General features: G+C 47.2%; 1 protein-coding gene and 1 long non-coding RNA gene across 3 annotated transcripts in view; one reads left to right on the plus strand and one right to left on the minus strand.

The window, feature by feature from the left end:
* Window positions 1–27,236, minus strand: part of SH2D3C (SH2 domain containing 3C) — a 74,887-nt gene extending 47,651 nt beyond the window's left edge. The window contains exons 1-2 of one of the 2 annotated variants that reach the window (XM_053373625.1): window positions 27,136–27,236; window positions 20,885–22,115 (exon numbers count right to left, since the gene is read on the minus strand). In XM_053373625.1, coding sequence (XP_053229600.1) covers window positions 20,885–22,115; window positions 27,136–27,172 — 1,268 coding nt within the window. In that variant the 5' untranslated portion in view covers window positions 27,173–27,236. Of the gene's footprint in view, window positions 1–16,395; window positions 16,566–20,884; window positions 22,116–27,135 lie in introns of those variants that run through there. The other variant, XM_053373626.1, reaches the window with a different exon arrangement.
* Window positions 11,546–16,751, plus strand: LOC128406327 (uncharacterized). Its single transcript, XR_008328465.1, has 2 exons — window positions 11,546–11,616; window positions 16,377–16,751. It is a non-coding gene; the product is annotated as an uncharacterized LOC128406327 (long non-coding RNA).

Consider the following 27,236-nt stretch of genomic DNA (forward strand, 5'->3'; position numbering starts at 1 on the left):
TAGGAGCTCCCCAGGGTCACCGCTCAGGGGTGTGCCTTAGGCCCACACCTCCATAGGCTTCGGACAAGGCAACGCCCCCCGGAATCCTTCACCGGACTACCCTTTGGTGTGGGGGAAGGCGATGGCGCTTCCTCCCCCTTCTCATCTACATAACAATACCCTTACCAATGCCTAACCGCCAATGCCAAGGAGTTGTGACGATTTGCTATGAGGCAGGTGAAAAACCAAATGGCTGGAGCCAATTTGCCAAGTGGAAAAAATTCCTACCAGGCCCCTTGACGGCGACCAACCGAAGTGCATAGCAATGTCAAAGAGCCTGCCTAAAGGGTGGGAGGGATGGGAAACCGGATCAGCTGGAGCGATGAAAGATGAAGATCCTCGGCCGCGGCGGCCCTAAATAGCGCAGGCCACGCCTCCTGAGCTAGCCGATTGGCTGGCAAGGGAGATTCCCTCAATCTCACGGGAGCTGTGAGCCAGCCCCCGTGCATGTGGGGGAAGGCGTGAAGCCCGCAACCCCACCTTCTCTCCAACTCAGAAGTGGCTTTCCCAGATCCTACCATTGCACCTTTACTCCTTCTACCATTTTCTTAGCGCTACAGTATCAAGTGCACTGTGGGAGGTACATTTTGAAGCGGGTGAGTCTCATTGGCGTGGGATTGTGTCACAGTGAAGGGCCTCTGGTTGGCCAAAAACCATTATATAAATGTAATAATAATAATAATAATAATAATAATAATAATAATAATAATAATGGCTTCTTATCAAGGTAGCATGCCCTTCAACATTTCACAAGTGAATCAACTGTAACTTGAAGAACTTCTGCTTGAACTTGCTTTCCCCTCCTCCCTCCTATTTCCTTCTTCTTCATGTGTTATATCTTTTAAAATTGTGAGCCTGATTTCATGGGCTGTCTTAATACTGTTTTTTGTAAGCCACTTAAGGGGCCTTTTTGGCTAAACACCAGGGCCAGGTGCTTCACAGAAGTCCATGACACATTTTGCTAGGGTTGCCATATTTAAAAAAATGAAAGTCAGGACACAAAAGTTGTTGAGCTTTTCTTAATTTTGCCGAAAGTTGTTGAGCAAAAAAGAAAAAGAAAAATGAAGTTATTGAACTATTTTTTGAGCAAACTCTAGACTTCCAACATGAGTTGTCATAATCCAAATTTTCCCGGACATTTTTAGCGATTTCCACCCAGACACTGCTTTTATAATAATAATAATTTTGACTGCCATATTCCAGACATATGGCAACCCTATATTTGCAGATGTTAATTCCTATGCATGATGCAAACTTAGGCTGACTTTCAGAGGGAAAGCTGACTTTTAAGCAAAGCTTCTTTTTTAAATTTAAGATTAAAGAAAGCAGGGAAAGATCAATAGATCTTGCAAAAGAGCTGGTCTTAGGTATCCTTGGCTATCCCCTAGCAATACCACACCTTAAAATTTTGTGCATGCTTGTTGAACTTCTATCACCCTGTGTTTAAAACCATGATGATGGCATTGGCAAGTTGGGAGCTCTGAGAAGGAAAACCAAGAGAAGGTGGGACTGTAAGTGGTCTGGATCACCAAACTTCATTTGCAAATTAGGTTTGGATCAGGAGTCCATATCCTGGCCAATTCTACTAAAAAAGTCCTGTGTTTAGTTGCCTTTAATTACCTCTGCACTTTTCAAATTTTGGAGAAGGAAGCAGGCTGATGAAGGGACTGGCTTTGTTAGAGGATTGTCTCAATGCAGGGCAAAGCTCAGTTAAGCCGCTTCTTAAATACAGCAAGAACGACAACATAGTTGTGTGAACCTCCCAGAGCTACCTGACTCTATCCAAGTGCCCGATCTTTCCAGAAACTGGTCTTAACATCACTAAGAGGATTGGAGAGGAATTAAGGCTGAAAGGACAGAACACCAAAGCTGAAAGGTCCCAGAGCAGGATTGGCCGTAGTAAATTCTACCCCCAGTAGCTGTGCCCTGTGGACTGCTGTTTTCCTGATGGCTGGTGCCAAGAGACACCATGGCCAGGCATCTGCTGAGGACCCATAGCCCAGCAGACCCCACTGCATCTATCCCCCTTTTCCATGGGGTGGGACCAGTAGAATGCCTGATCTGGCCATGGTGACGCATGCCCTCGTTACACGCCCTTGTAGGACTACTGTGACATGAGCTATGTGGGGTTGCCTTTGCAAAGGGTTTGGCAGGTTCTGCTACTCAAGTATGCTGCAGCCATACTGCTGACTGGGGCCAGTTACAGGGAACATGTTACTCCTCTGTTAAAATAACTTCACGGGCTACTGTCCATTTCTGGGAGCCATTCAAAGTGCTGGTTATGACCTTTATGTGGTTTGGGAACAGGTTACTTGAACAATCATATCTCCCTGCCCAAACCTGCCCAGATGCTAAGATCCTTGGGTGAGCACCTTTCCTTGGTTCCATCAACATCAGAGCCACAACTGGTGGTGTCATGAGAGAGGGACCCAGATAGAGGAATTCCCTCCCATCAAAGGCTAGGCTGGCTCCCTCCTTGTTATCCTTCTGCTGGCAGGCAGACAGGCCTTTGGAGATGAAGGTGCAGGTGATGATGGCCACTGGGCAAACCATACATTAACCATATAGTTCTAAATGTGTGTGACATATTCTTTTTAACTAGCGTGTTGTCATTACATTTTATTTTATAATTACATTTCAAAATGTTGGGAGCCGTCTTGCATCCCAGCTTGGGAGAAAAGCAGAACATAAATACACCAAAAGAATAAATGGAAGACTTGGCCTGCTTGCTTCATTGGCTCTGTGACTGGAATGAGCAGGAAGAGCAACAGCTGGGGAAGAGACGAGCTCCCTGAGGGAAGGTGGCCCATGAGGGGTGCCTAGCGCAAGGGCCCTCTGAAAACTAGAGCTGGACCTGGTCATCCTTGTTCCAGGAACCAGGCAGAGTGTGGCAGCCACCTCAAGTGGCAGATGCTGGGAGGACAAGGAACAGCAACGAGATTTTGTAGGACAAGCTGGATGTGCTATGAGACCTGTCCTGAACCCACTAAGACAGGCTGCTGCCCTTGGGTCTGGTAAAGAAGGCTATCCCTCCACAGTGTGGATGCAACTGCCAGTCTGTACTGCAACTATATGTGGAATGGGAGGGTGCCATTTCATACTTCAGGCAGCAAAATGTATTGATCCAGCCCTGCAAGGACCATTCATATCAGGCACAGCAAGGACAGGATCTCTTAGCTTGCCTTTTCACTAAATAGCTGCCCCCTGCCATTTCTGGAGCACTTTGATGACAGTATGATTGGTGACTGGGAGCAGCCGCCGAGACCACATAACACTGGTCTTGAAAAACCTGCATTGGCTCCCAGTACGTTTCTGAGCACAATTCAAAGTGTTGGTGCTGATCTTTAAAGCCCTAAAAGGCCTCAGTCCAGAATACTTGAAGGAGCATCGCCACCCCCATTGTTCAACCAGACACTGAGGTCCAGCTCAGAGGGCCTTCTGGCGGTTCCCTCGCTGCAAGAAGTGAAGCAGGGAACCAGGCAGAGGGCCTTCTCGGTGGTGGCGCCCACCCTGTGGAACGCCCTCCCATCAGATGTCAATGAAATAAACAACTATGACTTTTAGAAGACATCTGAAGGCAGCCCTGTTTAGGGAAGTTTTTAATGTTTGATGTTTTATTCTGCTTTTAATCTGTTGGGAGCTGTCCAGAGTGGCTGGGGAAACCCAGCCGGATGGGTGGGGTATAAATATTAATAAATTGTTGTTGTTGTTGTGGTTGTTGTATCTGTGTTTTCCTCTGGAACCAAGCCAAGATCAAAACTGAAGGCATTTGTGCTCAGGTCCTGAGAACAGGATGCTGGACCAGATGAGCCATTGGCCTGATCCAACAGGCTCTTCTTGTATTCTTATGCTTAGCACTTGCATCCAGTACTCCAGAATCCACAGACCCACAGAGGTCACTTGGCTTAGTGGAGCAAGAACGGCCATCACCCAGCCTCAGCTCCCTGGAATTTAAGGCTGTTTTTTGCAAGAACTTGCGTCAAATGCAACTTGGAATCAAAAGGGAGCGGGATTAATGCCTACACATCCTGGCCTTGGTGAGTTCAGCCGAGGCCACAACAGCTGCTTGTGAGCCCTCCCTCCAGCAGGGGAAATGGGCAGTCAAACGGTTACCTCTCTTGCATGGGAGAAAACTTCAGGGATTTAATGGGACCAGTGCTGCTGTTGTGTGGTGACAAATGAGAAGGCCATCCTCAGCTCATCTCCAAAACGATATTGTAGAGCTGAGAAAGGCGTGGAAAAAGGCAGAGCAACAAGGGAGCAACTTCCCTATGCTTATGATGTTCAGAGTTTGTTTGGAAGAAAATGTGGGTATGGTAGAGGTTTACAAGATTATGCATAGGTTTGAAATAAGTGGATAGAGAAAGGTTTTCCATCCTGATAACGCCAGAACCACATGGGGACCTCAAAAGACGGCTGAATGTTAGCAGACTAGGAACAGGTAGAATAAAGATACGCCTCCACACAGTGGCCTTCAGTACCACAAAACGTAGCGATGGCCACCAACTGTAAAAGGTCTAAAAGTGGACAAAACAAATTAATGGAGGATGGTAAGGCTTAGAGAAGGGCCGTCTATCCACTTTGCATGCCAAAGGTGCCATGCTCAATCCATAGGGTCTCCAGATAGGGCTGGGAGAGAGGGTTTCTCTGAAATCCTGGAGAACTACTACTAGGCCTGGGCAATGTCAGCTTCCCAACAGCCAACAGCGTATCACCAGCCAAACATCATAATCTGGCAATCTGGTGATACACTGTGATGTTGAAAGGGAGGAAGAAACAAGCTACATTGGCCCCAGCCCCATAAGACGCTGGGTTGAAATCACCACTGTTCCCACTGAGCAAACTAAGGTGGCTTCATCCCGGTGCCTTGCAGGGCCGGGACCGATGCAGCTTGATCCTCCCACTGGGAGCTTCACCCTCCCAGGCGAAGGCAGCCACGCAGCAGTAGTCAAGCGCTCCGTTCACAAGGCTGCCTTCACAAGGGCAGAGGAAGAGGTGCCCCACCCGTGATATGATGGCAGCTGAGGCAGCTGTTTGCACAGTGGCTGTTATGTACTGTTGAATAAGATCCAAAATGCAGCAGTCTGATTGGTCCTAGAACAATAGGATTCAGAATGCAGCAGTCTGATTGGTCCTAGAACAATGCAGCAGTATGGTTGGTCCACAGGAGCCACCCAATCCAGCTCCAGGTGGAAGTGAATCCACAACCTGATTGGCCTACAGGAGAATCCCGGAATTAGCCAATCACGTGGGGCCCATTGTGTAAATAATGTATATAAAGCAGATATTTTGGGGGAACTTCCATTCCTCCTCACCACGATGAGCTGAATAAAGAGCATGAAATCCACTCTCGACTCTGAGTATATTTCAGTGGGCTTGGGCCACTGCCGCTTTGGTGTGGGCAGACAGGCTGCCTCTTCCTCCTGGGAACAAGCTCCATAGGCCCTGGCCCCAATATACCTTGTTCCTCCCTCAGTTGTATGATGACCAGGGTGTGATGGTGGTTTCACCCAGCACTATATTGCGAGGGAAGTCCCTCTGTCTCCAGCACCCAGCTGCAGCTTGTTTTTCCCTCAGCGCACTGGGCTCTGGTGGCAGAGGGACTCAGGAGCAATGGCAGTTTCACTCGCAATATAGTGCCAGGTGAAACAGCCATCATGCCAGTCCTGGGTAATGTATCACCCAGGTCTAGCTACTAGCAGTCAGTGCAGACAATATTGAGCTAGATGGCGCAATTGTCTGACTTGTTTATAAGGCTAGAGTGACAAGACTAGAACAGGGAGACCAGGGTTCAAATCACAGGAAGCATGTGATGTCTCAGTCAGACATCACATACACTCAGTCAGACACAATGCTCAGTACTGTCTGCACTGACTGGCAGCAGCTCCCTGGGGTTCCAGACAGGGAATCTTTCCCAGCCCTCCCTGGAGGTGCTGCTGGGGACTGAAGTCTGTGTGCACAGCAGATGTTTTGTCACTGAGCTACAGTTCTTCCCCTAAAGCCTGCTCCTTCTCCATGAACCGAGGACAAATCCTGTTCCTTTCACATTTTACTTTTACAGTGGCACCTCGGGTTGCAAACGGGATTCGTTCCGGAGCCCCGTTCGCATCCTGAATAGAACGTAAAACACGTCAGTGTGTGCACGCGAGTCGCGTTTCGGCGCTTCTGCGCATTATGTCATTTTGAGCATCTGCGCATGCACGAGCAGCAAAACCCGGAAGTAATGTGCTCCGTTACTTCTGGGTCATCGCGGAGCGCAACCTGAAAATACTTATCCTGAAGAATATTTATCCCAAGGTATGACTGTAATTTACCCAAAACAATGGGTAATTTACCCAAAACAAGGACAGATTTCTGTCCTTGAAATCTACACATTTCCAAATTTTGTGAAGAACTCCTCCAACAACAACAACAACAACATAGTGTATACTACAAGAAACGTGCACTAAGACGCTGTCGAGTTTCTATGAGGGCTTAAAAACAAACAAATCACAAACTGATGCAGAAATATGATGGTTTCAGTTTAAGACTTGGGCACTTAGAGACAGTGAGCAACTGAAAGTGACAGGTTCTTCCATCCCGTTGGCCTAAACTGCTCATAAACAGTTGCACTGAAGCAACGTTTAGTGTTACTGGTCCCTGGGTGACGCATATTTTGACTCAGCATTGGGTGTTTTTTTGTTTTTCCCAGCTTCACTTGGGAATGGGGAGGAAGCTTGGAGCACACAGATCTAGATGCACATGTTTCCGCTGGCCCTTCCTGTCCTGCTCAGCCCTCCTCCCATCTGTTTCCCTGAAATGTTCCCGAATGGCGGGAACATGAAGGAACACCTTGCAGGGCGGAAAAGGGTGGTTGGTGAAGATGACTGAAAATAACTCACCGGATCTTGGGGTCAGGAGCCAGACAAGGCCTCCATTCACGCTTGCTGGGGCCAAAGGGTGGCTGCTCTCAGCCCCACTGCACCTCATCACGGACTAATTTCTTCGCAGGGAAGCAGGTTACGGCTAAACATCAGGAAGAGCTTCCTTCACAGTAAAAGATGCTCAGCTGGGGAACATGGGTGGTTGAGAGGTTTCTTTTACTGGGGCGCTGTGGTTGCAAGATCCCTGGTTTTCATCAGGGGGTGGATTAGATTACAGTACTTCCAAGGCATCCTATGATTATATATAAAGACTAAACTCTGAGAACAAGAGGTGATCTGTTTACGACCGGCAACAAAGGTTGGCACAGTTGTGCCTTTTAAAAACAGCAACCATTGCATCCTTGATCGAGAGCCTCTTGGAACAAGCACACGTGTGGATGCGCATTTATCTTCACGCCCAATACCACTTTTTGCTTTTGCTTTGAATGGAGCTGAACACTCAGATGGAAGCAAGGGATGTCTGCTTCCAGGGAACAGGGAAACACTAGGCACTAAAGCTGCAAAAGCAACTTTTGAAATGAGGTTGAAATTGGAGAGATCCCTGCCCATCAGAAAGCCAAGTGGACACGGACAGTTTGTCAGGCACAAATGCACCTGATGTTTAAATATAAAAGATTGCACCATCTTATCTTTCTTAGAAGATAAATATACCGGTCAGTTTTTATGATTACTACAGCAATAACACCCAGAGCATATCTTTTGACTTTGGGATTCTTAAAATATACATGCCCATGTCTAAAAAACAAACAAATTCAAATCAAATATTTGAGCATAGGATTATAGTTTAGGATGCAGGTGGCACTGTGGTCTAAACCACAGAGCCTCAGAGGGTTGACAGTTTGAATCCCCGTGATGGGGTGAGCTCCTGTTGCTCTGTCCCAGCTCCTGACAACCTAGCAGTTCAAAAGCATACCAGTGCAAGTAGATAAATAGGTACCGCTGCGGCAGGAAGGTAAACGTCGTTTCCGGGCGCTCAGGTTTCCGTCATGGTGCCCTGTTGTGCCAGAAGCGGTTTAGTCATGCTGGCCACATGACCCAGAAAGCACAAACACTGGCTTCCTTGGCCTGAAAGCAAGATGAGCGCTGCATCCCCAGTCACCTTTGACTGGACCTAACCGTCCAGGGGTCCTTTACCTTTTACTTTAGTCTAGGGTAGCCATGTGTCCTATTTTGCAAAGGACAGTCCTTGGAAAGGCTGTTGAATCAAAATCCATTTTAAGGGTAAAGAACCCAAAGAACCGACAGCAGGAGGAGATTTGCCCATCAACCATTGGCATCTGAGGGACAGCATATTCAGCAGGCACTCAGCTCACCTGGTCACAGTCTTCCCCACTAGGGCAAGATGTGTTGTATTCCTACTTAAACTTCCTATACATTACCATAAGCACATTATAGCTTCTAATCTAGCTACCTCCTCTGTGGGCAGATACCGAGGGCAGATTGCCACCCTGCCAAGTCACTGCTTCAGGGCAAGATCCTCCCTGTGAACTCTTGACAGTGCACCTATTTGCAAACTTCTCGCACAGAATTAATGTGAGAATGGCATGGCGGGCTGCCCAGTACACTGTGGTTTCAGAGCGTTGAATGCACAACACAAGCTCATGACGGGACTGGAAAAAACATATTGGAGGTGGCTGTGATTGCCATCTTCAAAGGACTGATTTTCACAGGATTCACTCTAAATACGGGCTTTCTGAAGCACCATTTGGTTTAGAGCCTCCTCTTTCATAGCCTGCCAGCTGTCTGGTGGGGGGAATTTGTTTCACACGCTGCAAGGACAGCAACTGGGGAGAACCATGAGAAAAATTCCAGGGCAGGAGGGAGTGAGGGCTCTAGGCAGGAAATTGGGAGCATGAGAGCAACTGGGGAACAGAATTTAAGACGGTCTTAAGGAACTCCCTGTAAAGGCGCAAGGCCCCTCAGCTTGTGAAATGCAACAGTTACATCTTAAGTACCAGTGAGCCCCCCCCCCCCCCGCAACTTGGACTTCCACTCAGTTGCCACAAGGGAAGAATGAAAATACTATAAATAACCCTTTCCGTCTCCTAACTGTAAGCAGATGTCTTTGGCTGTGACTTCATCCTGAGATGAGGCCGGCTTGTGGCAATGTTCAGGGAGTCATGCGAATGAATGGCCCGTGGGATTCTTGAATGAAACTAAACTTTCTCTCTCTTTTTTTTTGCAGCCGGTCAAAGTGCCTGGGATAAATTCCAGTACTCTGTTTGGAAGGAGGCTCTGCAGCCTGGGAGCACCAGCTGGCCAAGTTGTTATGGCCCTGCCTGGGCCCTTTTGGAAGCTCAGGTGTGGAGCTGGGCAAGAATGTGAAAACCTGTGCAGTTTTCTGAGAGCTCTTCCATATCTGAACTGAAGTGGCAGGGATTGGGGGAGAGCCATCGGTTTTAAGTGTGAGAACACTTGGTTGGGGGGGGGTGTTGGTTGGGGGGGGGTGAAAAGAGAGGCTGACTGGGACTCCTTTGTTTCCCTTCCTTCCGAAACAAATGCAACAAGTGAAAGCTAGGGTGTGGGTGAACCTAATGTTAAGCTTGCTCAGAGTAGTCCCACTGAAATAAATGGGCATGAATAAAGGCTCGTCCACGCTTCTTTTTGTGCCATGTTTCTAAGCACAGGTCTGAGCTTTCCATGTCTGCATCCAAGCAGGGCTTTTTTTTTTTGCTCCTGTCCTGGCTCTTTCGGTAGGGAAAAAATTGTTTTACTGCTAATTCGGAGCAAACAGCAATTGGGTTATCCCCAGACTGCCATTTGCTATGATTCAGTGGTAAAAAAAAGCAACAGCTCAGACATGGAAAACCCAGACCTGTGCCTAGAAAGCACAGAGCAAAGGTAAATGTGGATGTGTGATGCATGACTGCAACACGTGGAAGGCATTTTCCAGCTGCAATAAGACTGCCTAAATCATGGGTAGGCAAACTAAGGCCTGTGGGCTGGATGCGGCCCAATCGCCTTCTCAATCCAGCCCGCGGACAGCCCGGAATCAACGTGTTTTTACATGAGAAGAATGTGTCCTTTTATTAAAATGCATCTCTGGGTTATTTGTGGGGCCTGCCTGGTGTTTTTACATGAGTATAATGTGTGCTGTTATTTAAAATGCAAGTCTGGGTTATTTGTGGGGCATAGGAATCCGTTCATTTTTTTCCCCTTCAAAATATAGTCAGGCCCACCACATGGTCTGAGGGACAGTGGACCGGCCCACGGCTGAAAAATGTTGCTGATCCCTGGCCTAAATGAAGCTGTTTCATTGGAACCATCAGGGAGATGGGTGCATATTTTTTCTGTACTGCTGTAAGCTGCCTTGGGTTGACTGTGCCACAAAAAGCAGCCTATTATTGTGCATATAAACTAAAAGTAAATAAATAAAAATAAACCTGCCTTTTAAGAAGTTGTGCATGATCCGTCTCTGAAAGCCATTTTCTGGTTGGAGGTGTAGATTACAACTGCAAGTGGAATGAACCACTTGTCCCAGCATACTGTTTGAAGTTTAGACCTCTTCCTTCTCATATCTAATAACTTGTCAGGGGCTTCTGTCCCTCCCTTGGAATTGAGACCTCTCCATCAGGCAGGAGTGTGATAGAGGTCCCAGTTGAGGAAAGACTCCACCTTTAAAACCTGGCAGCAGATCCATGATCAAGCACTCCTGCTTTTACAAAGCACTGCACAACTAATGTTGGGGTAATGCAAGGTCTACACAGAGCAGAGTAACAATTTTGTGTTACTGAGATAAAAACAACAACCTGTTTATCTGAAAGGGCCCTGTTTTGCTTTAGGACCAGCAAATACTGAATGAAAACAAGGGATGAACTGTAGCTGAGAATCATAAGAGCAATTTTCCATGCTAGAAAGTTCCTAGAGAAATTATCTGCCATAATGACTTGGCAAAAATGGAAGAAACCTCTTGTGAGAAAGTTTTGTGAGAAAGGCTGTGTAGCGATTGCAGTAATTTAGAGACATTTCCTTACAGGAAGCATTGGGATGGGAGTTTAGAGACGAACCCTAGAGAGTCCGGGTGAGAGGGTTGTATGTAGCTGCTAACTGATAACATCACTGTGTTTAGTCTTGTCTTCAAGAATAAGAGATGCCAAGGTTTAGAGAAAGTGCCTATGTCCAAAAGATTCCCCATATTCCAAGAACATATCACAATATTGTTCCTGGAGAAAAGTCTTTTGTTTTGCAAACATTTCGCTCAGGGAGGGGGTACCCATGGCCTTCCGCAACTCCTGTAATCTCTGACCACTGGCCATGCTGGCTGGGGGCCTTCATGCAATCCTCACAACAGCGTTGTCAAGCAGGTTAGCACATTTCAGACAAAAAAGGCAGTGTTCAGTGCCACTCATGAAGGGGACTAACTTTAAAAAAACCAAACCCAATGTGCGTGTCTTTTGATTACAGAGGGTAAACTGGATTTAGCCGCGTGGAGGTTTAACTTTCAAGTTTTACTCTCCCTCCTGCATCTTTCAAATAGCAACCTACAGACTCTTAGCTCTCTCTTGCCCTTCACAACCGATCTCTTTCTTTCTCTGACTCAGACTCATGTATTTTTAAAAAAGTTTGAAGCACACAGACACACACATACAGAGAGATTCTTCAGCCACTCAGCCGTTGGTGGAAGGGAAACCCCAAACGGTCTTGAGATGAAAAGGTGGGTCAGTTCCCCCAGCCCAACATCAGCACATTTCTTTATCAAGCCTTAAGGTTATGCGAGAGGGAAAGGGGGAAAGAGAGAGAGAGAGCTGGCCTTAAGGGAGCCAGCAGCACAAAGTCTCAAAGGAAAAGCACAAATATAGCCCCCTAGATGGCTGGGAAAGGGCAGGCAGTTGGGCTGCAAGGAGGAGGACAAGGCAGAGAAAGAGGAGCAGGGAAAGGAAAAGGTTAACGTTCCTGTGAGTGATTTTTCAAAATCAAATTACCAGCACTGGGGAGGGAGGTGAATTGGGACTGTGGCACTAGGGAACTGGGTGAGTCAGCGGGCTTTAACTGGAACCAACTGCCAAATACCTGCTATCTGCTGTGGATAAAAATACCCCTGAGCGATAGCCCTGATCTGGCTCAGAGTCCCCAGAACCAGCTTAAAAAGATAATGCCCACAAGGGCTAGATACAGTGGTACCTCGGGTTAAGAACTTAATTTGTTCTGGAGATCTGTTCCTAACCTGAAACTGTTCTTAACCTGAAGACCACTTTAGCTAATGGGGCCTCCCACTGCTGCCGCATGATTTCTGTTCTCATCCTGAAGCTCTTCTGTTCTCATCCTGAAGTTCTTAACCCGAGCCATGGCTTCACCAAAAGAATCCTGGAAATGGCCATAGCCCCCAAAAAGTCTTGTGACAGAACAAGAGCAACAACCTAGAACATTTGTGGTATGAAAAGTTACAGGATTTCAGTAGGAAATGACAGGGCATGCACTGATTGGAAATGAAGCAGTCTATCAACCCCCAAACCTCTGCGTGCGCAAGAGAGAAAAGTCGGATCAATCTAGCGCAATACTATCATGATGAGCACAAACCATCACAAATGCACAACAGAAGGACAACTGAAGGTTCTATTAAATTGAGAGCGTTTAATAAAACCCTCTTTCACCTTTGTACCAACTATCTTCAGAAATATTCTGCTGCCCTGCTCCTGCTACAGCTTCCCCCATGCAATGTGGCTGAAGAACCACTGAGCAGCTAAAGAAAGCTACACATTACACACAAGTGTGCACAGCAAAACTCCCACGGTCCCCTTCCTTCAAGGAACAGCTGACTTAGAGCTGAGAAGAGGTGCTGGCGTGGGAAGAATGAGTGCTTAACTCTTTTGCTTAATGCTTCTGCCATCTTTCTGCTGCAGCTCCCCCTCCCCCACACTGAAGTACAATACCTGTGTTTACCTTCACAGGGTTCCAGATGTTGTATTTGCAATTATTCATGTAGTTCAGTTCTCAGTTACGGTAAACCACAAGCTAAGCGTCAGTTCTTCATATTCAATATGGAAATACATAACAATAATGAATAGGTCTTAAATAGGAGTGAGAGTAGCTCAGTCAGTACAGCATGAGACCCTTCATCTCAGAGTTGTGGGTTTGAACCCCACATTGGGCAAAAGATTCCAGCATTACAGGGGGTTGAACTAGACCTTCATGGTTCCTTCCAACTCTACAATTCTTGATTCATCCCCATGTAAATTTTAAATGTACAGTATTGCACTTTATGGTGACACTGCAGCTTCGCACAGATCTTACCTGATGATGGTGTGAAGATAAGCTGGCTAAGGAGGAAACAGTATACCTCCCTTCAGGGCAGGAGCTTAGTTTAACTTAGTGACTTTCTGCCCCTGTTTCTAGGAAGTCTGCACTTCCTCAAAAACTTAGTAGAGAATCTAAACCAGAAGACTGATAATGGTAGGAAGATGCCACCATAGGTGCCAACTCCCTGGGACCCTGGGTGCCAAGCACCCACAAATTTCAGTGCCAGGGCCACACACGCTGCATGGCACCCACAGCCCTGGGCACCCTGGGGCCAAGTTGGCACTCCTGGATACCACAGAAACTAGGCAACACCCTCCACTACTCAACCTTACCTAGCGGGGTGAGTTTGGATGTCCTTAAGGGGCCACAAAAAACTCAAGAGCCACTCCCACCTGGCCCAGCATGAACTGAGAATCCAATAACAACTACAGATCTAACAGCTTCCTCAGCCCATAGGTTGTAATAGATCTTTGGGAGGAAAACTCAGCTATATGGTGTTAGTGCGCAAAATCCTACATGGGAACACTGCTCAGCTATGCACGCTGCTCACTAACATCAGCCCAACATGCAGCTAAAACCGGTGTGCAAAAGATTAGCTGACTCACGAATGCACCTCACTCCATCTTTCACTGCTTTATTACTCAGCAGCTTGGTGACTCCAGTGTACAAACTGTCTCTGCTGGAAAAAGAAATGGCTGTGAGCCAGTGAAATGTTAGCTGCATGACAGGAGTCCTATTGGAGTGGGTGGGTGAAGTTAGTGGCTGCTAGCTTAGGTCCCACTGCTTTTCATGGGACTTAGAAGTGGCGAATTTCACCTGGATTGCATTAGAATTCTACCTCTGGTGAATGACCCACAATGAGTCAGCCCACACATAAGACACTTAATGCTACATATTTAACAGTTACATTTAGGCATAACCCAAGCTGGATCTAGACCAGGGGTGGGAAACCTAAGGCCTGTGGGCTGGATGCGGCCCAATCGCCTTCTCAATCCGGCCCACGGGTGGTCTGGGAATCAGTGTGTTTTTACATGAGTAGAATGTGTCCTTTTATTTAAAATGCACCTCTGGGTTATTTGTGGGGCCTGCCTGGTGTTTTTACATGGGTAGAATGTGTGCTTTTGTTTAAAATGCATCTCTGGGTTATTTGTGGTGCACAGAAATTCATTCATTCCCCCCCCCCCATATAGTCTGGCCCTCCACAAGGTCTGAGGGACGGTGGACCGGCCCCCTGCTGAAAAAGTTTGCTGACCCCTGATCTAGACACATGAAAGAAGCATTTCAGTGAAACGCGTTGTAAATATAAACAGGGAAATCTGGTAGGGAAAGATTGGACTCCACAGTGCCATCTGGTGGCACAGTGTTCTATCGCATATACAACACATATAAATCGCTACGATAACTGCTTTCGTTTCTGATGTTTCTGATCTGTTTTATATTTGTTTTATGGGTCTCTTTTGTAGGCTGCCTTGGAAATCTAGATTAATAAAATTATGTTATTGTTTTTCATATGGCTTTTTCTTTACCAATCCAGCTGAGTCCCCAGATTACGACCAAAGACCAATTTGGGACGCACAAAAGGACCAACAACATGTCTACAACATCACTTTTTAAGGTCCATTTTCAGTGACACTTATCAAAAGATATACAAAAGTTCATACCCAATACAAAGTATCTTTTTATAATACACCAGAATAAAATAAATACTTTAAAAATCTAATATAAAAGGGAACAGGAACAAAGAGAAGGGGGGGGGGAGAAGAGAAGAGAAGAGAAGAGGAGAGAGAGAGAGAGAGAGAGAGAGAGAGAGAGAAGGAAATGGGAAAAGATAAAAAAAAAAAAAATCCAATTCTGGCTGTCAGCTAAATACAGTATTTACCCATTAACATTCAGCTATTCTATTTTTTATAAGCCAGTATTTTTTCAATCTTAAAATCCAAGTTCATTTTCTCTTTCACATGAAAAGTCCAAAAGAAATTTCCAATTCTTAATAAATGTCAATAATGATTTTTATCTAATTAAACATGTTAACTTTGCCATTTCAGCTACAGTAAGTCCAATAGTTTTATCAACCATTCCTCCATAATAGGCAGAGCTGTATCTATCCATCTTTATGCATCACATATACACATCACTTTTCAAAGAATCCAGATTTACATCTTATCCAGCTATTAGACATCCATCCCATCCAAACCTTGTAAGAAAAAACATTATCCACACATATCCCAAGATTAAGGAAGGGTGGAAGTCAGGAACCCACAACTCTCTCGCACAATGTGGTGCCTTCATTTAGGGCGGACATGTTCCCACTCTGCCAGTTTTGCCAAACCAAGACCTTTGACCTTCAGATTGAGAAGTATACCTACACAAAATTCCTCTTTTTCTCAACCATTGCCACTTTTCTACCCTGAGAGCAAAGTTAAGTGTGGGCATTAATATTCTACAAACGCCTCCGACAAAGTAGACTTTTGCCTGGTAATGTTTATGCCACCACAGATCAGTCTCGAATATGCCAGAAAACTTTATTGTCCTTCCTGATACAGCTGAAAAGCGGAGGCAGTCTGTATAAATGGGGACAGGCGGAAGCTCACTGGTACAGCAGCCCAAATACTTTGCAAGTTCAGTCTGTGGCCTCTGTAGAAGAGACCTCTGTTGGAAACTTTAGAGAGCTGTTGCAACCCGGAGTAGAACAGAAGACGATGTTGAGCTAGGTGGGACAGTGGTCTGACTCGGGTTATATTCCTGGCTTTAAACACAACTAGGTTGTTCTTTTGTCCAGTTCAGAGTGAAACTGAATTGTGGGGAAATGCATCAAAATTCATTTTAAAAAAACAACGAAAACAGGATAGATATGGGCTGCAACTAACATTGTATATATACATCTTCTTAAGCCAGTGGTGGGAGCGCACTGGATGCAGGGCAAACAGGAACGCAGTTGCCTATGTCACTAAGTGGGGGTGCTACGTAGCTCGGTGGCAGCCAGACCACATGCTTTGCATGCCCAATATGCCTTGAATCCCCAGCATCTCTGGGTAGGACTAGGAAAGGCCCTTTTCCGCTATAAATGCTGGAGGGATTTTGCCGGTCCGTGTGGACAATGACAAGTGGAAGAGGTCCATAAGGCAGCTTCCCATGTTCCTATATTCCAAGTCTGACCAACTCCCTCTTCCTTCTCAGGATGGCTGGTCTTACTTACCTGGTGTGATATCGCCTGCCCACTTCTGTCATCATCTGTCCTGTGCTGTTGAACCTGGAGAGGAAAATATGCTTTTCTCCCTCACTGTCTTGACCGCGCAGGTTTCTCAGCCGCTCTGGTCTCTCGCTCTGCCGGCAGTGAACTTGTGGAAGTGTGAACAGGAGTCCCTCCCTCTTGGTCTCTGTCTCTCCTCCCCAAAGCCCATGTCCTTCCTTCCTCCCTCCCTCCCTGGAATGCAGAGCCAAGCAGAGGCCTGAGAACTGAGAGAAATTCCTCTTCATTAGCACACTTCTGGCATCTGCTGCCTGCGTGGAGGCTTTTCCATAACATGAACCGCCTGAGAAAACAAACCTCAAGCTGTCTGTCTCTCTGTATGTATATCTGAGAGAGCTGTTAGAAAGGGGCATGTCATGATAGTTTGCTGCAGGACAGGAGCGTATTAAAAAGTAATGGGTGTTGTTAGGGGGTGAGCAGGGGTCCCTGCATCTCCTGCCCCTTCTCACCCCTTTTAAACACACACACACACACACACACACACACACAACTTTGCACAGTTAAATTTAAGCTTGTGCAATTAAAATATATCAAAGCACTCTGGCATAACTAGGGATGCAAGAAGGCATAAATTTCCATTCATATTTGCTGCACATGCCATTGTTTCTGTTTCTGCTGCAGTTTGGCTTCTGACAACAACAAAAAACTACGTTATTCGTCTCTCTGTTCACTATGGTGAAATTTTATGTAATTGATTGCATAATTAACTATGTTATAACTATATTATTCCACACTATTCATTTCACTGCAAAGGAAACATAATGCAAATGGGGGAGCAATTAACGGGCATATCATTATGATGACAGAAAACAGTGACCATGGATCATATTCACTGGACTACTTTCCTTCCAGACATGGGACAAACAAGCAAACACCAACAATGCCCGCTCTTTTTTCTGTCAAAATCCCCTGACGACCCTATCCATGATAAATCAATCTTTTTTTAAAAAAAACCCCAGAAAAAACCAAAACTTTTTCTGGTTATGAATGGGATGGGGAAATGAACTCAAAATGCTGAATAATAATTGATTGGTGGGGAGGCATACAAACATTCATGCAAACAAATCAGGAAAAATTACCATAATCTTCCTCCTTATCAAATTTATTACCTCCCTTCACCTGCTGGTCCAGGGGAAGGTTACAACAACTTAAAATTCAAAATTAAGAACAATTAAAACATAATTACAATTACAGGAATAGGGCAGTCCCTGAAAAGGCACATCTCAGATCCAAACACCAGGGTAAAGGTGTGTGTTCAGTATTCACGGGAAGCTGTATTGTGAAGAAGACAGACACATCTCTCACACCGGGAATTCCATCTAACCCCAGACTTCCAAGGGAGGTGGACCAACCAAGAGGGTTCCCTCTGTTGATCTTAAAACCGGGGAGAAACTGCAGAGAAGGAGGCAGTCTTTCAGGTATTTGGGGCTTTAGTCATTTAGGGCTTTAAGCACTAACAGGAGCACCTTAAACTGGGCATGGAACTCAATTGGTAGTCAATGCCGCTGTTTTAGAACAGGGTTCTATGGGTTCTAAAGGGAGCTCAAGCCAATAATCTAGCCCAGAGGTCAGCAAACTTACTGTGGCTCGGACCAGTGCGTGGGCCTCCTCCAACCCAGATGTGCACCAGAAATAACACCTGCGCATGCGCAAATAACGGTTGCGCATGTGCACAAGCTATATCCAGTGCTCCTCCAACCTGGAAGTGGGCAGCCACGCAGTGCAGCACCAGTAAGACAGGGCGAGTGGCGAGGGTCGCCGTGGGGCAGTTAAACAAGTCCCTTGGGCCTTATCCGGCCCGCGGGCCTTAGTTTGGGGACCCCTGATCTAGCCACTGCATTTTAATCCAGTTGAAGTTTCTGAGTTGTCCTCAAGGATAGCTCCATGCAGAGTGCACTGCAACAATCCAATCTGAAAGTTACTAGAGCATGGAACACTGAATGCTTGATGAAGAGCAGACATCATGTGACCTCTGCACAAACCTTGTGCAAAATGAATACGCACAAAGCACAAATCACAAATGAGTCTGGACACACCATTGTCACACGCCTGCCTCTTACAGTCAGTTATGTAGAAAATAAGAACCATCCAGAAATCACACAGAATAAGCTTGGCCCCTGAATCTGCAGTGAATAACATTTGCGATTCCCGGCTCATGATAAGCATTACAGAAGCACTCACAACTCTGGCTTCAGGATGCACGGTCCTTATTTGTCTCATAATCTGACATCTGGGCATGAATGATAAGAAATCCACATTCTACACACTACCAAAAATATTATCTCTGTTGTCTTACACACCACCACAGAATCTGTTTTGATGAAGGGCAGTTTGAAATAAAGAAAAGCCAGCCCTGATGTTAACTCTGTTTCCATCATGTAGGGACCAAGTCAAGTATACCAAGTCACAGCAATGGTCTGCCCAGCTTAGCACTGTCAACCCTGATTGCCAGCAGTGATCCAGGGTTTCAGCTGGGGCGTCTCCCAGCCCTGCCTCAGGGATTGAACCTGACAGCTTTTGCAGGCAAAGCATGTTCTCTGCTACTGAGCTATGTCCCTTACCCATCTTTTATGAGCACATTAATCTGTACCCAGAGCCATCTTCCCCATTGGTGTTAGCGGTTCATTGTGCCAGGGCACTGGCCTCTTGGGGCACCCTAGCAAGTAGGGGAGATGTGCGGCTTTGCCGGCAGCTTCCCCATTCCCTGCACGCCCACCGGCTGCGCCCCGCCAACAATATGGCTGGCGGGCGTGCAGCTTACTTCCCAAGCCTCCGCGGGAGGAGAGCGATCCCTGCAGAGGCTTAAGAAAGCTTCTGCATCTGCTAAAGATGGCCCTGCTCCTGGTCATTGTCTTCCTACTGCACATGTCCGCCAGCACATTTTCCTGCTTGATTGCCGCCACCACGCCTGGGATTGGGGCGGTGGGGGAGGCAGAGGACATTTCCCACCACCCCCTCCCTTGTTTTGCAGTTGCCAGGGGGTGTGCCGGAGGGATCTTTGCACCACAGCACTGGATATGCTTAAGACGGCCCTGTCTATACCAGCCAATTCTCACACAGTTCCTTCAAATATATGCCATTGGTATCTGGAGGGATTGGCTCCTAATCAGTACCTTTCCCCCAGTTTTATATTCTACTTCCAGTTTATGCCACTTAGTTCCAGAGCAAGCTAAGCCATTAAACGGATTGAGGGGGCTGCCACAGGCAGCTGAAACCCCCAGGGCGGCGGCTCCCCAAGCACGCCACCTGCACCAACAGAAGTGGCTCCAGTGTTAGTTGAAATATTTCAGAGTGCTCAGGATTTCTTGCAATTTTGGTGAGATTTTGCCGAAAATTGGTGCCACTGTGCTGCTTCTCCACCAGTGACAGACGTGCATGTATGGGCAGGGGACTCATTCCCTTGGTTTTTATAATAAAAGAGGTTTGGGTGTCTCCTCCCCATCACCTCCCGACCTCTGAGGCAGTTTTCCACTATGAGAGCTGGCCTGAAAGGAAAACGTCTGAGGTGATGGATGGGAAGGGAAGGAAGGTGGGGAAGAGGTTCAGCTTTCCTCACCTGTGCCCACTTTTGAGAAGAAAAAATTACTGCCACCCCATGCTTTAAACATGTACAGTCATACCTCATGTTACGTTTGCTTCATTTTATGTTTTTTCAGGTTGCATCCCGTGGCGACCCGGAAGTACCAGAAAGGGTTACTTCCGGGTTTCGCTGCTCGCGCATGCGCAGACATGCAAAATGCCATGACGCGCATGTGCAGAAGTGGCAAATCGCAACCTGCGCATGTGCAGATGCACTGCTGCGGGTTGCGTTCCTTTCATGTTGTGAATGGGCCTCCGGAACGGATCCTGTTTGCAACCAGAGGTACCACTGTACAGCACAAAAACTGTAACAACAAACATGGCAGCTCCCATCTTAAGTAATATTCTGTTCTCAGGGAAACAGCAAAGGAGTGAACTGAATGCACCACAGACTCACAAAAACTGAACTACAGCATTCAAAAACACAGCATGCAATGTAGGTGTGCCACTGCGGACACACACGCTAAGATCTAATCTACTGCATCCTGATATTGGAAGAGTGCCCACTTCTAAAGCCAGGAAAAAGACCTGCAAAAACTAGGCCCCTTCCCTATTATCTGAGTGTATGATGAGCTTTCAAACAGCACTTTCTGCCTTTGGAGGTTACCTGCCTGTTTTGCCCCACAACAGGGCTAGCCAATGTAGTGCCCCTAGGTGTTTTTGGGCTACAACTCCCACAATCCTGTTATTGGCCATGCTGGCTGGGGCTGATGAGAGACAGAAGCCAGTCGCATCTAGAAGGAGCCACTTTGGCAGCCCCTATCCAAGAGAAATACAACCTGAGAGCTGCTGTGTTCACACCAACGCTGTTCCTTGAATGCAGTTCTTCAGCCACAGATTATTTCTCTTGTCTTACCTCTTGTCTAAGTGTTCTTGAAGGGCTTCCTCTCCAGGCGCTCGCCCTCCAGACAGGATAGGTTCTTTGGGAGCTTCCATACTGACAGCTTTTCGAGGGACCTGAACAGAATCCTGCTCACACCTCACTGACCACCCACAGTTGGCTCTTGGCAAGGTCCCCATGTGGCTGTACATATCGCCTGAGCAGGCATACAGGGACGGGCTCTTTGGCACAGTATTCAAGTCGTCCTGCACAGTTTCAGAGCTGAGCTTCCTGGGCACATGGGGAGAGTCCTGCTTGTTCCTCTTCGTCTTCTCTTTGGGTCCCTCAGGAGTCTGCCTGGGCTCCGGAAGAGAGTCTGAGGTGTTGATCGCGACAGCCTGCCTCATGGTTTCGGAGGGGGCCTGGCTGTGTTTGGGTTCAGATGGGGGCATTTTTGCTTTCTGCTCTGTGTCCACAGCTATCATAGGAGCATCATTTCTGGGAGAAGGTGCCACAGCTATCAAGCTGGGCTCTGGGGCGGTGGTTGGCTCAGCCTCCTGAGGGGCCCCTTTGCCTTTGGCCTTTCCCCTCAACTTTCCAGAACTGCTTCGTGGAATGGTCCCCACGTGGCTGGACATATCGCATGAGCGGGCATGCGGCGATGGGCTTTTGGGTGCAGGATTCAAGTCGCCCTGCGCTCTCTTGGAGGAGGACTTCCCAGGCACCTGAAGAAAGTCCTCCTTTCTCCTCACTGTTTCCTTTGGGAGTCCTGCAGCAGAAGCTTGCCTGTGCTCTGGAAAAGAGTTGGAGGAGTTGACCATGGTGGTGGGCCTCACATATTGGGTGTGGGCCTGACTGTGGTCGGCTTTGGATGGGGGCAATTTTTGCTTCTGCTTTGCTTCCTTAGCTACGAAAGGAGAGTTTTTGTGGGGAACAGGTGCCAGGCCAATTTGTGACCCTGCATCTTGATCCTTCTCCTTGGGCATGCCTTTGTCTTTGGCCTTAGCCTTCGACTTCCTGGAGCTGCCCCTTGGCATAGTCCCCATGTGGCTGTACATGTCGCATGACCGAGCGTATGGGGACGGACTTTTGGGAACAGTATTCAAGTCGTCCTGCGTGCTTTCAATGGTGGTTGCCAAGAAGCCATTTGAGGACAGGAGCCCCCCTCCAGGGGCCTGTGGAGTGCTGGGAGCAACAGAGACACGCCGCAAGGTGAACGTCCGTGGAATGCTACTCAAGCTCCCAAATCCTTTAAACCTAAATAATTCTGGGAGAAAGCAAAACAAGGAGACAGTTGGTGGTTTTGAGAGGGCACATTCCATAAGATTCTGTACAGTGGTACCTCAAGTTAAGTACTTAATTCGTTCCGGAGGTCCGTTCTTAACTTGAAACTGTTCTTAACCTGAAGCACCATTGTTATGTACTGAGTTGAATAGGATCCAAACTGCAGAAGTCTGATTGGTCCTAGAACAATAGGATCCAAAAGGCAGCAGTCTGATTGGTCCTAGAACAATAGGATTCAGAATGCAGCAGTCTGATTGGTCCTAGAACAATGCAGCAGTATGATTGGTTGGCAGGAACTACCCAATCATGCTCCAGATAGAAGTGAATCCACAACCTGATTGGCTTACAGTAGAATTCCGGAATTAGCCAATCATGTGCAGCCCATTGTGTAAATAATGTATATAAAGCAGATACTTTGAGGGGACTTTCATTCCTCCTCACCACTATGAGCTGAATAAAGAGCATGAAATCACTTTGCGACTCTGAGTATATTTCAACCATTTTAGTTAATGGGGCCTCCTGCTGCTGCCGCGCCGCCCGAGCACGATTTCTGTTCTCATCCTGAAGCAAAGTTCTTAACCTGAAGCACTATTTCTGGGTTAGCGGAGTCTGTAACCTGAAGCGTATGTAACCTGAGGCACCACTGTATTAGTTAGTGCCAATGAGAATATCAGACTAGGATTGAGGTTTGGAAGACTCACATTCAAAGTTTCCTAGGTCACCTTGGACCAATTAGAACCTGGGAGACCAGGGTCCATGTCATAGCAACGTGGGAAGCAAATGACCTAGGAAACTGCCTTATACTGAGTCAGGCCATTGGGGTTTGTCTAGGTCAGTACTGTCTACACTGACTGTCAGCAGCTCCCCAGGGTTTAAGGAAGGGGCAGAGGTGGCCCAGCCATTTGGCAGGGTGAGGCAGCCCCCCAAACACAGGCATAGCCAGGATTAGGGGATGTTAGGGGAGCAGGCTTTATGTTAGGGGGGCAGAACTGAATTATTTTTTACCGAAATAAGTATTTTTATTTATTTCCTTGATTTAGGAAGGCAGTTGCCCTGCTGGCTATGCCCATGCCCCCAGGTGGCATTCCTGCGGTCTGCCCCACCACCGCCATCACTGGCAGGGAAGCACCACTGCCACTGGCTCTTATTCTGGGTGAGATTTGGGTGCGATCTTGCCTGAATTTGGTGCCACCCAGCAGGGCACAGGGTGGTGGCAGTGGCTGGGACTTCCTGTTTCGCCTCAAGCAGTGAAACGGGCCCCACCGCTCTCAGTTGTATCCAAGTAAGCCCACTCAGAGTAGACCTACCAAAATCAATTAAGTTAGCCATGGCCATTGATTTCAGCACATCTGCTCTTGAGAGCAATAGGATCCTCCCCATAACATTTGTTAACATTTTAATTAAAAAAAATACTAACACTTGTATTGTTTTAACGCAGTGTGGCATATTGGGTGAACTTGGACCAGTTGTTATCGTTCAGCCTAACTTACATCACAGGGTTGTTGTGAGGATTATAATTATAATTTATTATTTATACCCTGCCCATCTGGCTGGGTTTCCCCAGCCACTCTGGGCGGCTTCCAACAGAACACTAAAATACAATAACCTAATAAACATTAAAAGCTTCCCTAAACAGGGCTGCCTTCAGACGTCTTCTAAAGGTCTGGTAGTTGTTTTTCTCTTTGACATCTGGTGGGAGGGCGCCACTACCGAGAAGGCCCTCTGCCTGGTTCCCTGTACCTTGGCTTCTCACAGCGAGGGAACCGCCAGAAGGCCCTCGGCGCTGGACCGCAGTGTCTGGGCAGAACGAATGAAACATGGGGAAAGGTGGGAGAAGTTTACATGCCACGTTGCGCTCTTGGGAAGAAAGGTAGGATATGAAATGCAATAAACCAATGTTTGGGGATATACAAGACCACAACACAATTTCATATACTGTACTAACTCTCCCTATTTACCAGGGACAGTCTGTTCATTCCTCCTAGTGAATTAGAATCCTAAAGTGGTAGAATGACTTGTGTTGTTTCTGACTGCAGGAAGGGAATCATAGAATGATAAGAGTTGGAAGGGACTCTGAGGGTCATCTATTTCAACCCCCTGCAGTGCAGGAATCCTGCCCAATGCCGTCCCTGGGTGGACTTGAACCAGCAGCCAGGCACACTGAACAATTGCACCACAGCAGGGTCCCTCCGCCACTGATCCCCTACATTTCAAAAACCTCCCTGCAAGTAAATAATTAAACACACTGTTCATTCCCATGCTAGTTTTCTACTTATGGGGATGTGTGTTTTGGGGTTGTTTGTACAGAAACAGTAAAATAAATGTGATTCTCTTGCTGGCATGAAGTGCTTGCTTCATTCCACCCTGAACTCAGCTGGGCCTGCCACACTGGCAAGAGAGATACCAGAGTCAAGAAGCCTAAGAAGGGAGACCAAACTGGCAAGAGATGAGAGATCGGGTGGGGGGGGCTGTTAAACTGGTTTGTGTCGGGTGGAGACACAGGCATAAACAATCCCTCAGGGAAGGCTGGGAAGAAATTTCCAGGCCAACCAGCCTCATCTATGCAAAGGGACACCTGCTGTCGCTGCCCTCCCTCTTCTCACAGCAAAACACAAACAGCTGCGAAGGAAAAGTGTGGTTCTTGGCCCAGCTGCAGAGAACAACTGATTACATGCCGATATAGTCATGAGGAGTGACTCCTTCAGTCTCCGCAGTGATGTTCAGAGGCATCGAGTGCAGCTGCTGTGCCTCAGGGCAGGTGTTTGGTAGGGGGGTCAGCAGGAGGAGCAGGAGGAGCCCCCCAGGTGCAGCAGGCCATGAAGAGATGCATACTGTCTTCTAAAAAGGGACTCCCGTCCTTCCCCATAAACCATTAACTGCACCCCTGTCTCTTTCCATGCTAGCTATTCCGGTAATTGCATCTTAACATCTTCCACCTCCTACCAGCTGCTGGGTGCAATCTGTGCTAAGGGGATCAGCATTTCTACAGAAAGTGGTGCCCTTGGGACTACAATTCAGTGTCTTTAAAGCTTCTGCTCTGATCAGCCCCATTATGTAGTTTCTAGTCCTCAAGAAGCTCAAGACAGCCTTGAAAGAGCAGGGCAATAAAACCTGGTAAAAACTGAAAGGGAGCGGAGGTGGATCAATTTTTGAAGGCTGAGGCTGGGCTGCAACATGCTTCTTTGCTCTTACGCCTTGTGCAAGTGCACATAATTCTGCCCTTGCCGGCACAGTACATGCCAACTTTTAAATGCCCTCCAACATTTCTCCAATGAAAATAGCAGCATCCTATTCCATTATAATAATTTTATCATTTATATGACACCCATTAAACATGAAAAACAAATCCCTACACAGGACTGCCAACAGACGTCTTATAAAAGGTTGCATAGTTACTTATTTATTTGGTTTGGGGGTTGCATTATTCCCCAACATTTCTCCAATGAAAATAGGGGTGTCCTAAGGATAAGCGGGACATCCTGGGTCAAACCAGAAACTGGGACGGCTTCTGTAAACCCAGGACTGTCCCGGGAAAATAGGAGCACTTGGAGGGTCTGCTTTTATTAGGTGCAGAATGTGGGTTGCCTGGGCAAAGAAGCTTTAGGGATTTGTTGTCTGTTTATTGCAAAATCTGCACAGCACTATATCTGCTGTTTGTTCTGATGGAGTTCAAAAAACTTTAACTCCAAAAAGTAGATCACACATTAAAGCAGGAAGCAGGAAATGTCCCCCCCCCACTCCCCAAAAAATGAAAGGCACTGAAAGTAGCATAAGGCACACAGGAACCTGCTGCGGAGTTTTGTCTCAATGAGGTCCAGTGGACTGAGATGCTACTTCATCCAGGGCGTGGGTAGATAATATCTGAGCTGTAGCGTGTGCTGCTTTCTAACAGTGACATGGATGCATTGTCCGCCCCGCCCCACCGGACATAATGTGGAGACTGTCAGCTGTGTGTGGTGGTGCATCTAGACCACTGTAAGAAAGCAAGCAACAGCTCATATATTATCTACCCACTTCCTAGATGAAGGCATCAGACCCCTGTGCATCGTCTCTTGAGCTAGCAGCTGACACCTGCTCATGTCAAATACAATGAGTTCGCTCGAGTTACATTTGCAATAGCCCCAAAACAGTATGGGCTCGCCTCTCACAGAAGGACTGCAGCTCAGCTGCAGAGCAAAAGTGTTGCATGCAAAAGGTCCCCCGTTTCAATCTCCAGCATTTTCAGGTGGAGCCGATAAATCTCCTTCTCCGTCTAAAACCCTGGGCAGCCACTGCCAGTCAGGGAAGACAACACTAGTCTACTAGACTGGCTCTGGTTTGATTTGGTATAAAGCAGCCTTCCTTTGTTCATATTTACATCAGCCCTGATGAGGACTGGAACCTTAATAAGTGCAACTCAGTGACAGAGCACCTGTGTTGCCAGCAGAAATTGCGAGGTTCAGTCCCTGAGCCTCATCTGAAAACCTGGAGAGCCTCCGCTAGTCAGTGTAGACCAGGTGCTGTCCAGATGTTCCTGGACTCCAGACCTTATCACCCCCAGTAGGAAAGGGATGATGGGAGCCATAAGCAGCAGAATTTAGGTGTCACACGGGACACTCATGGTGTAGGTAAGGCTGAACTAGATGGACCAGTGGTCAGGCTCCGTATAAAGCAGATTCCTACGTTCATGCAGCCTTTTCTTGTTTCAGAGCCGCTTTTCAGGAGTCCTGTGCCTTTAAACAGGTGAAAATGCAACAGGTGCAGCAAGTGTTTCCAGGATGGGTGAAAACTTCTCTTGTTGATTTCCATATGCCATGCACTGGTTTTCAAAAGCACAGGAGCCCTATTGGTGGGTGGGGGAAAGTTGGCAACTTAGCCACCACACAGGTTTGGGGAGAAGCGACCCCTGCACACCTCCTGCACAACCCCTCTTTCCTGATGTCTTCTGCAGGCTCAGCCTCCAAGGCACTCAGATTTAAGCAAGCATCAGAGTCCAAATCTGTGCTGTTTTGCTGGCTACTTACTTTTAAAGCCTCCTCCTTTCTTCTGGCTTTCAGCCATCTTTCAGGTTCTTCTTCTGGCAGGGTGCTGCTAGAAGGAGAAGTGTGCAAAAAGTTGTAAACGT

Source organism: Podarcis raffonei, chromosome Z (assembly GCF_027172205.1).
Source record: "Podarcis raffonei isolate rPodRaf1 chromosome Z, rPodRaf1.pri, whole genome shotgun sequence".
In the NCBI taxonomy this organism is placed as follows: domain Eukaryota; kingdom Metazoa; phylum Chordata; class Lepidosauria; order Squamata; family Lacertidae; genus Podarcis; species Podarcis raffonei.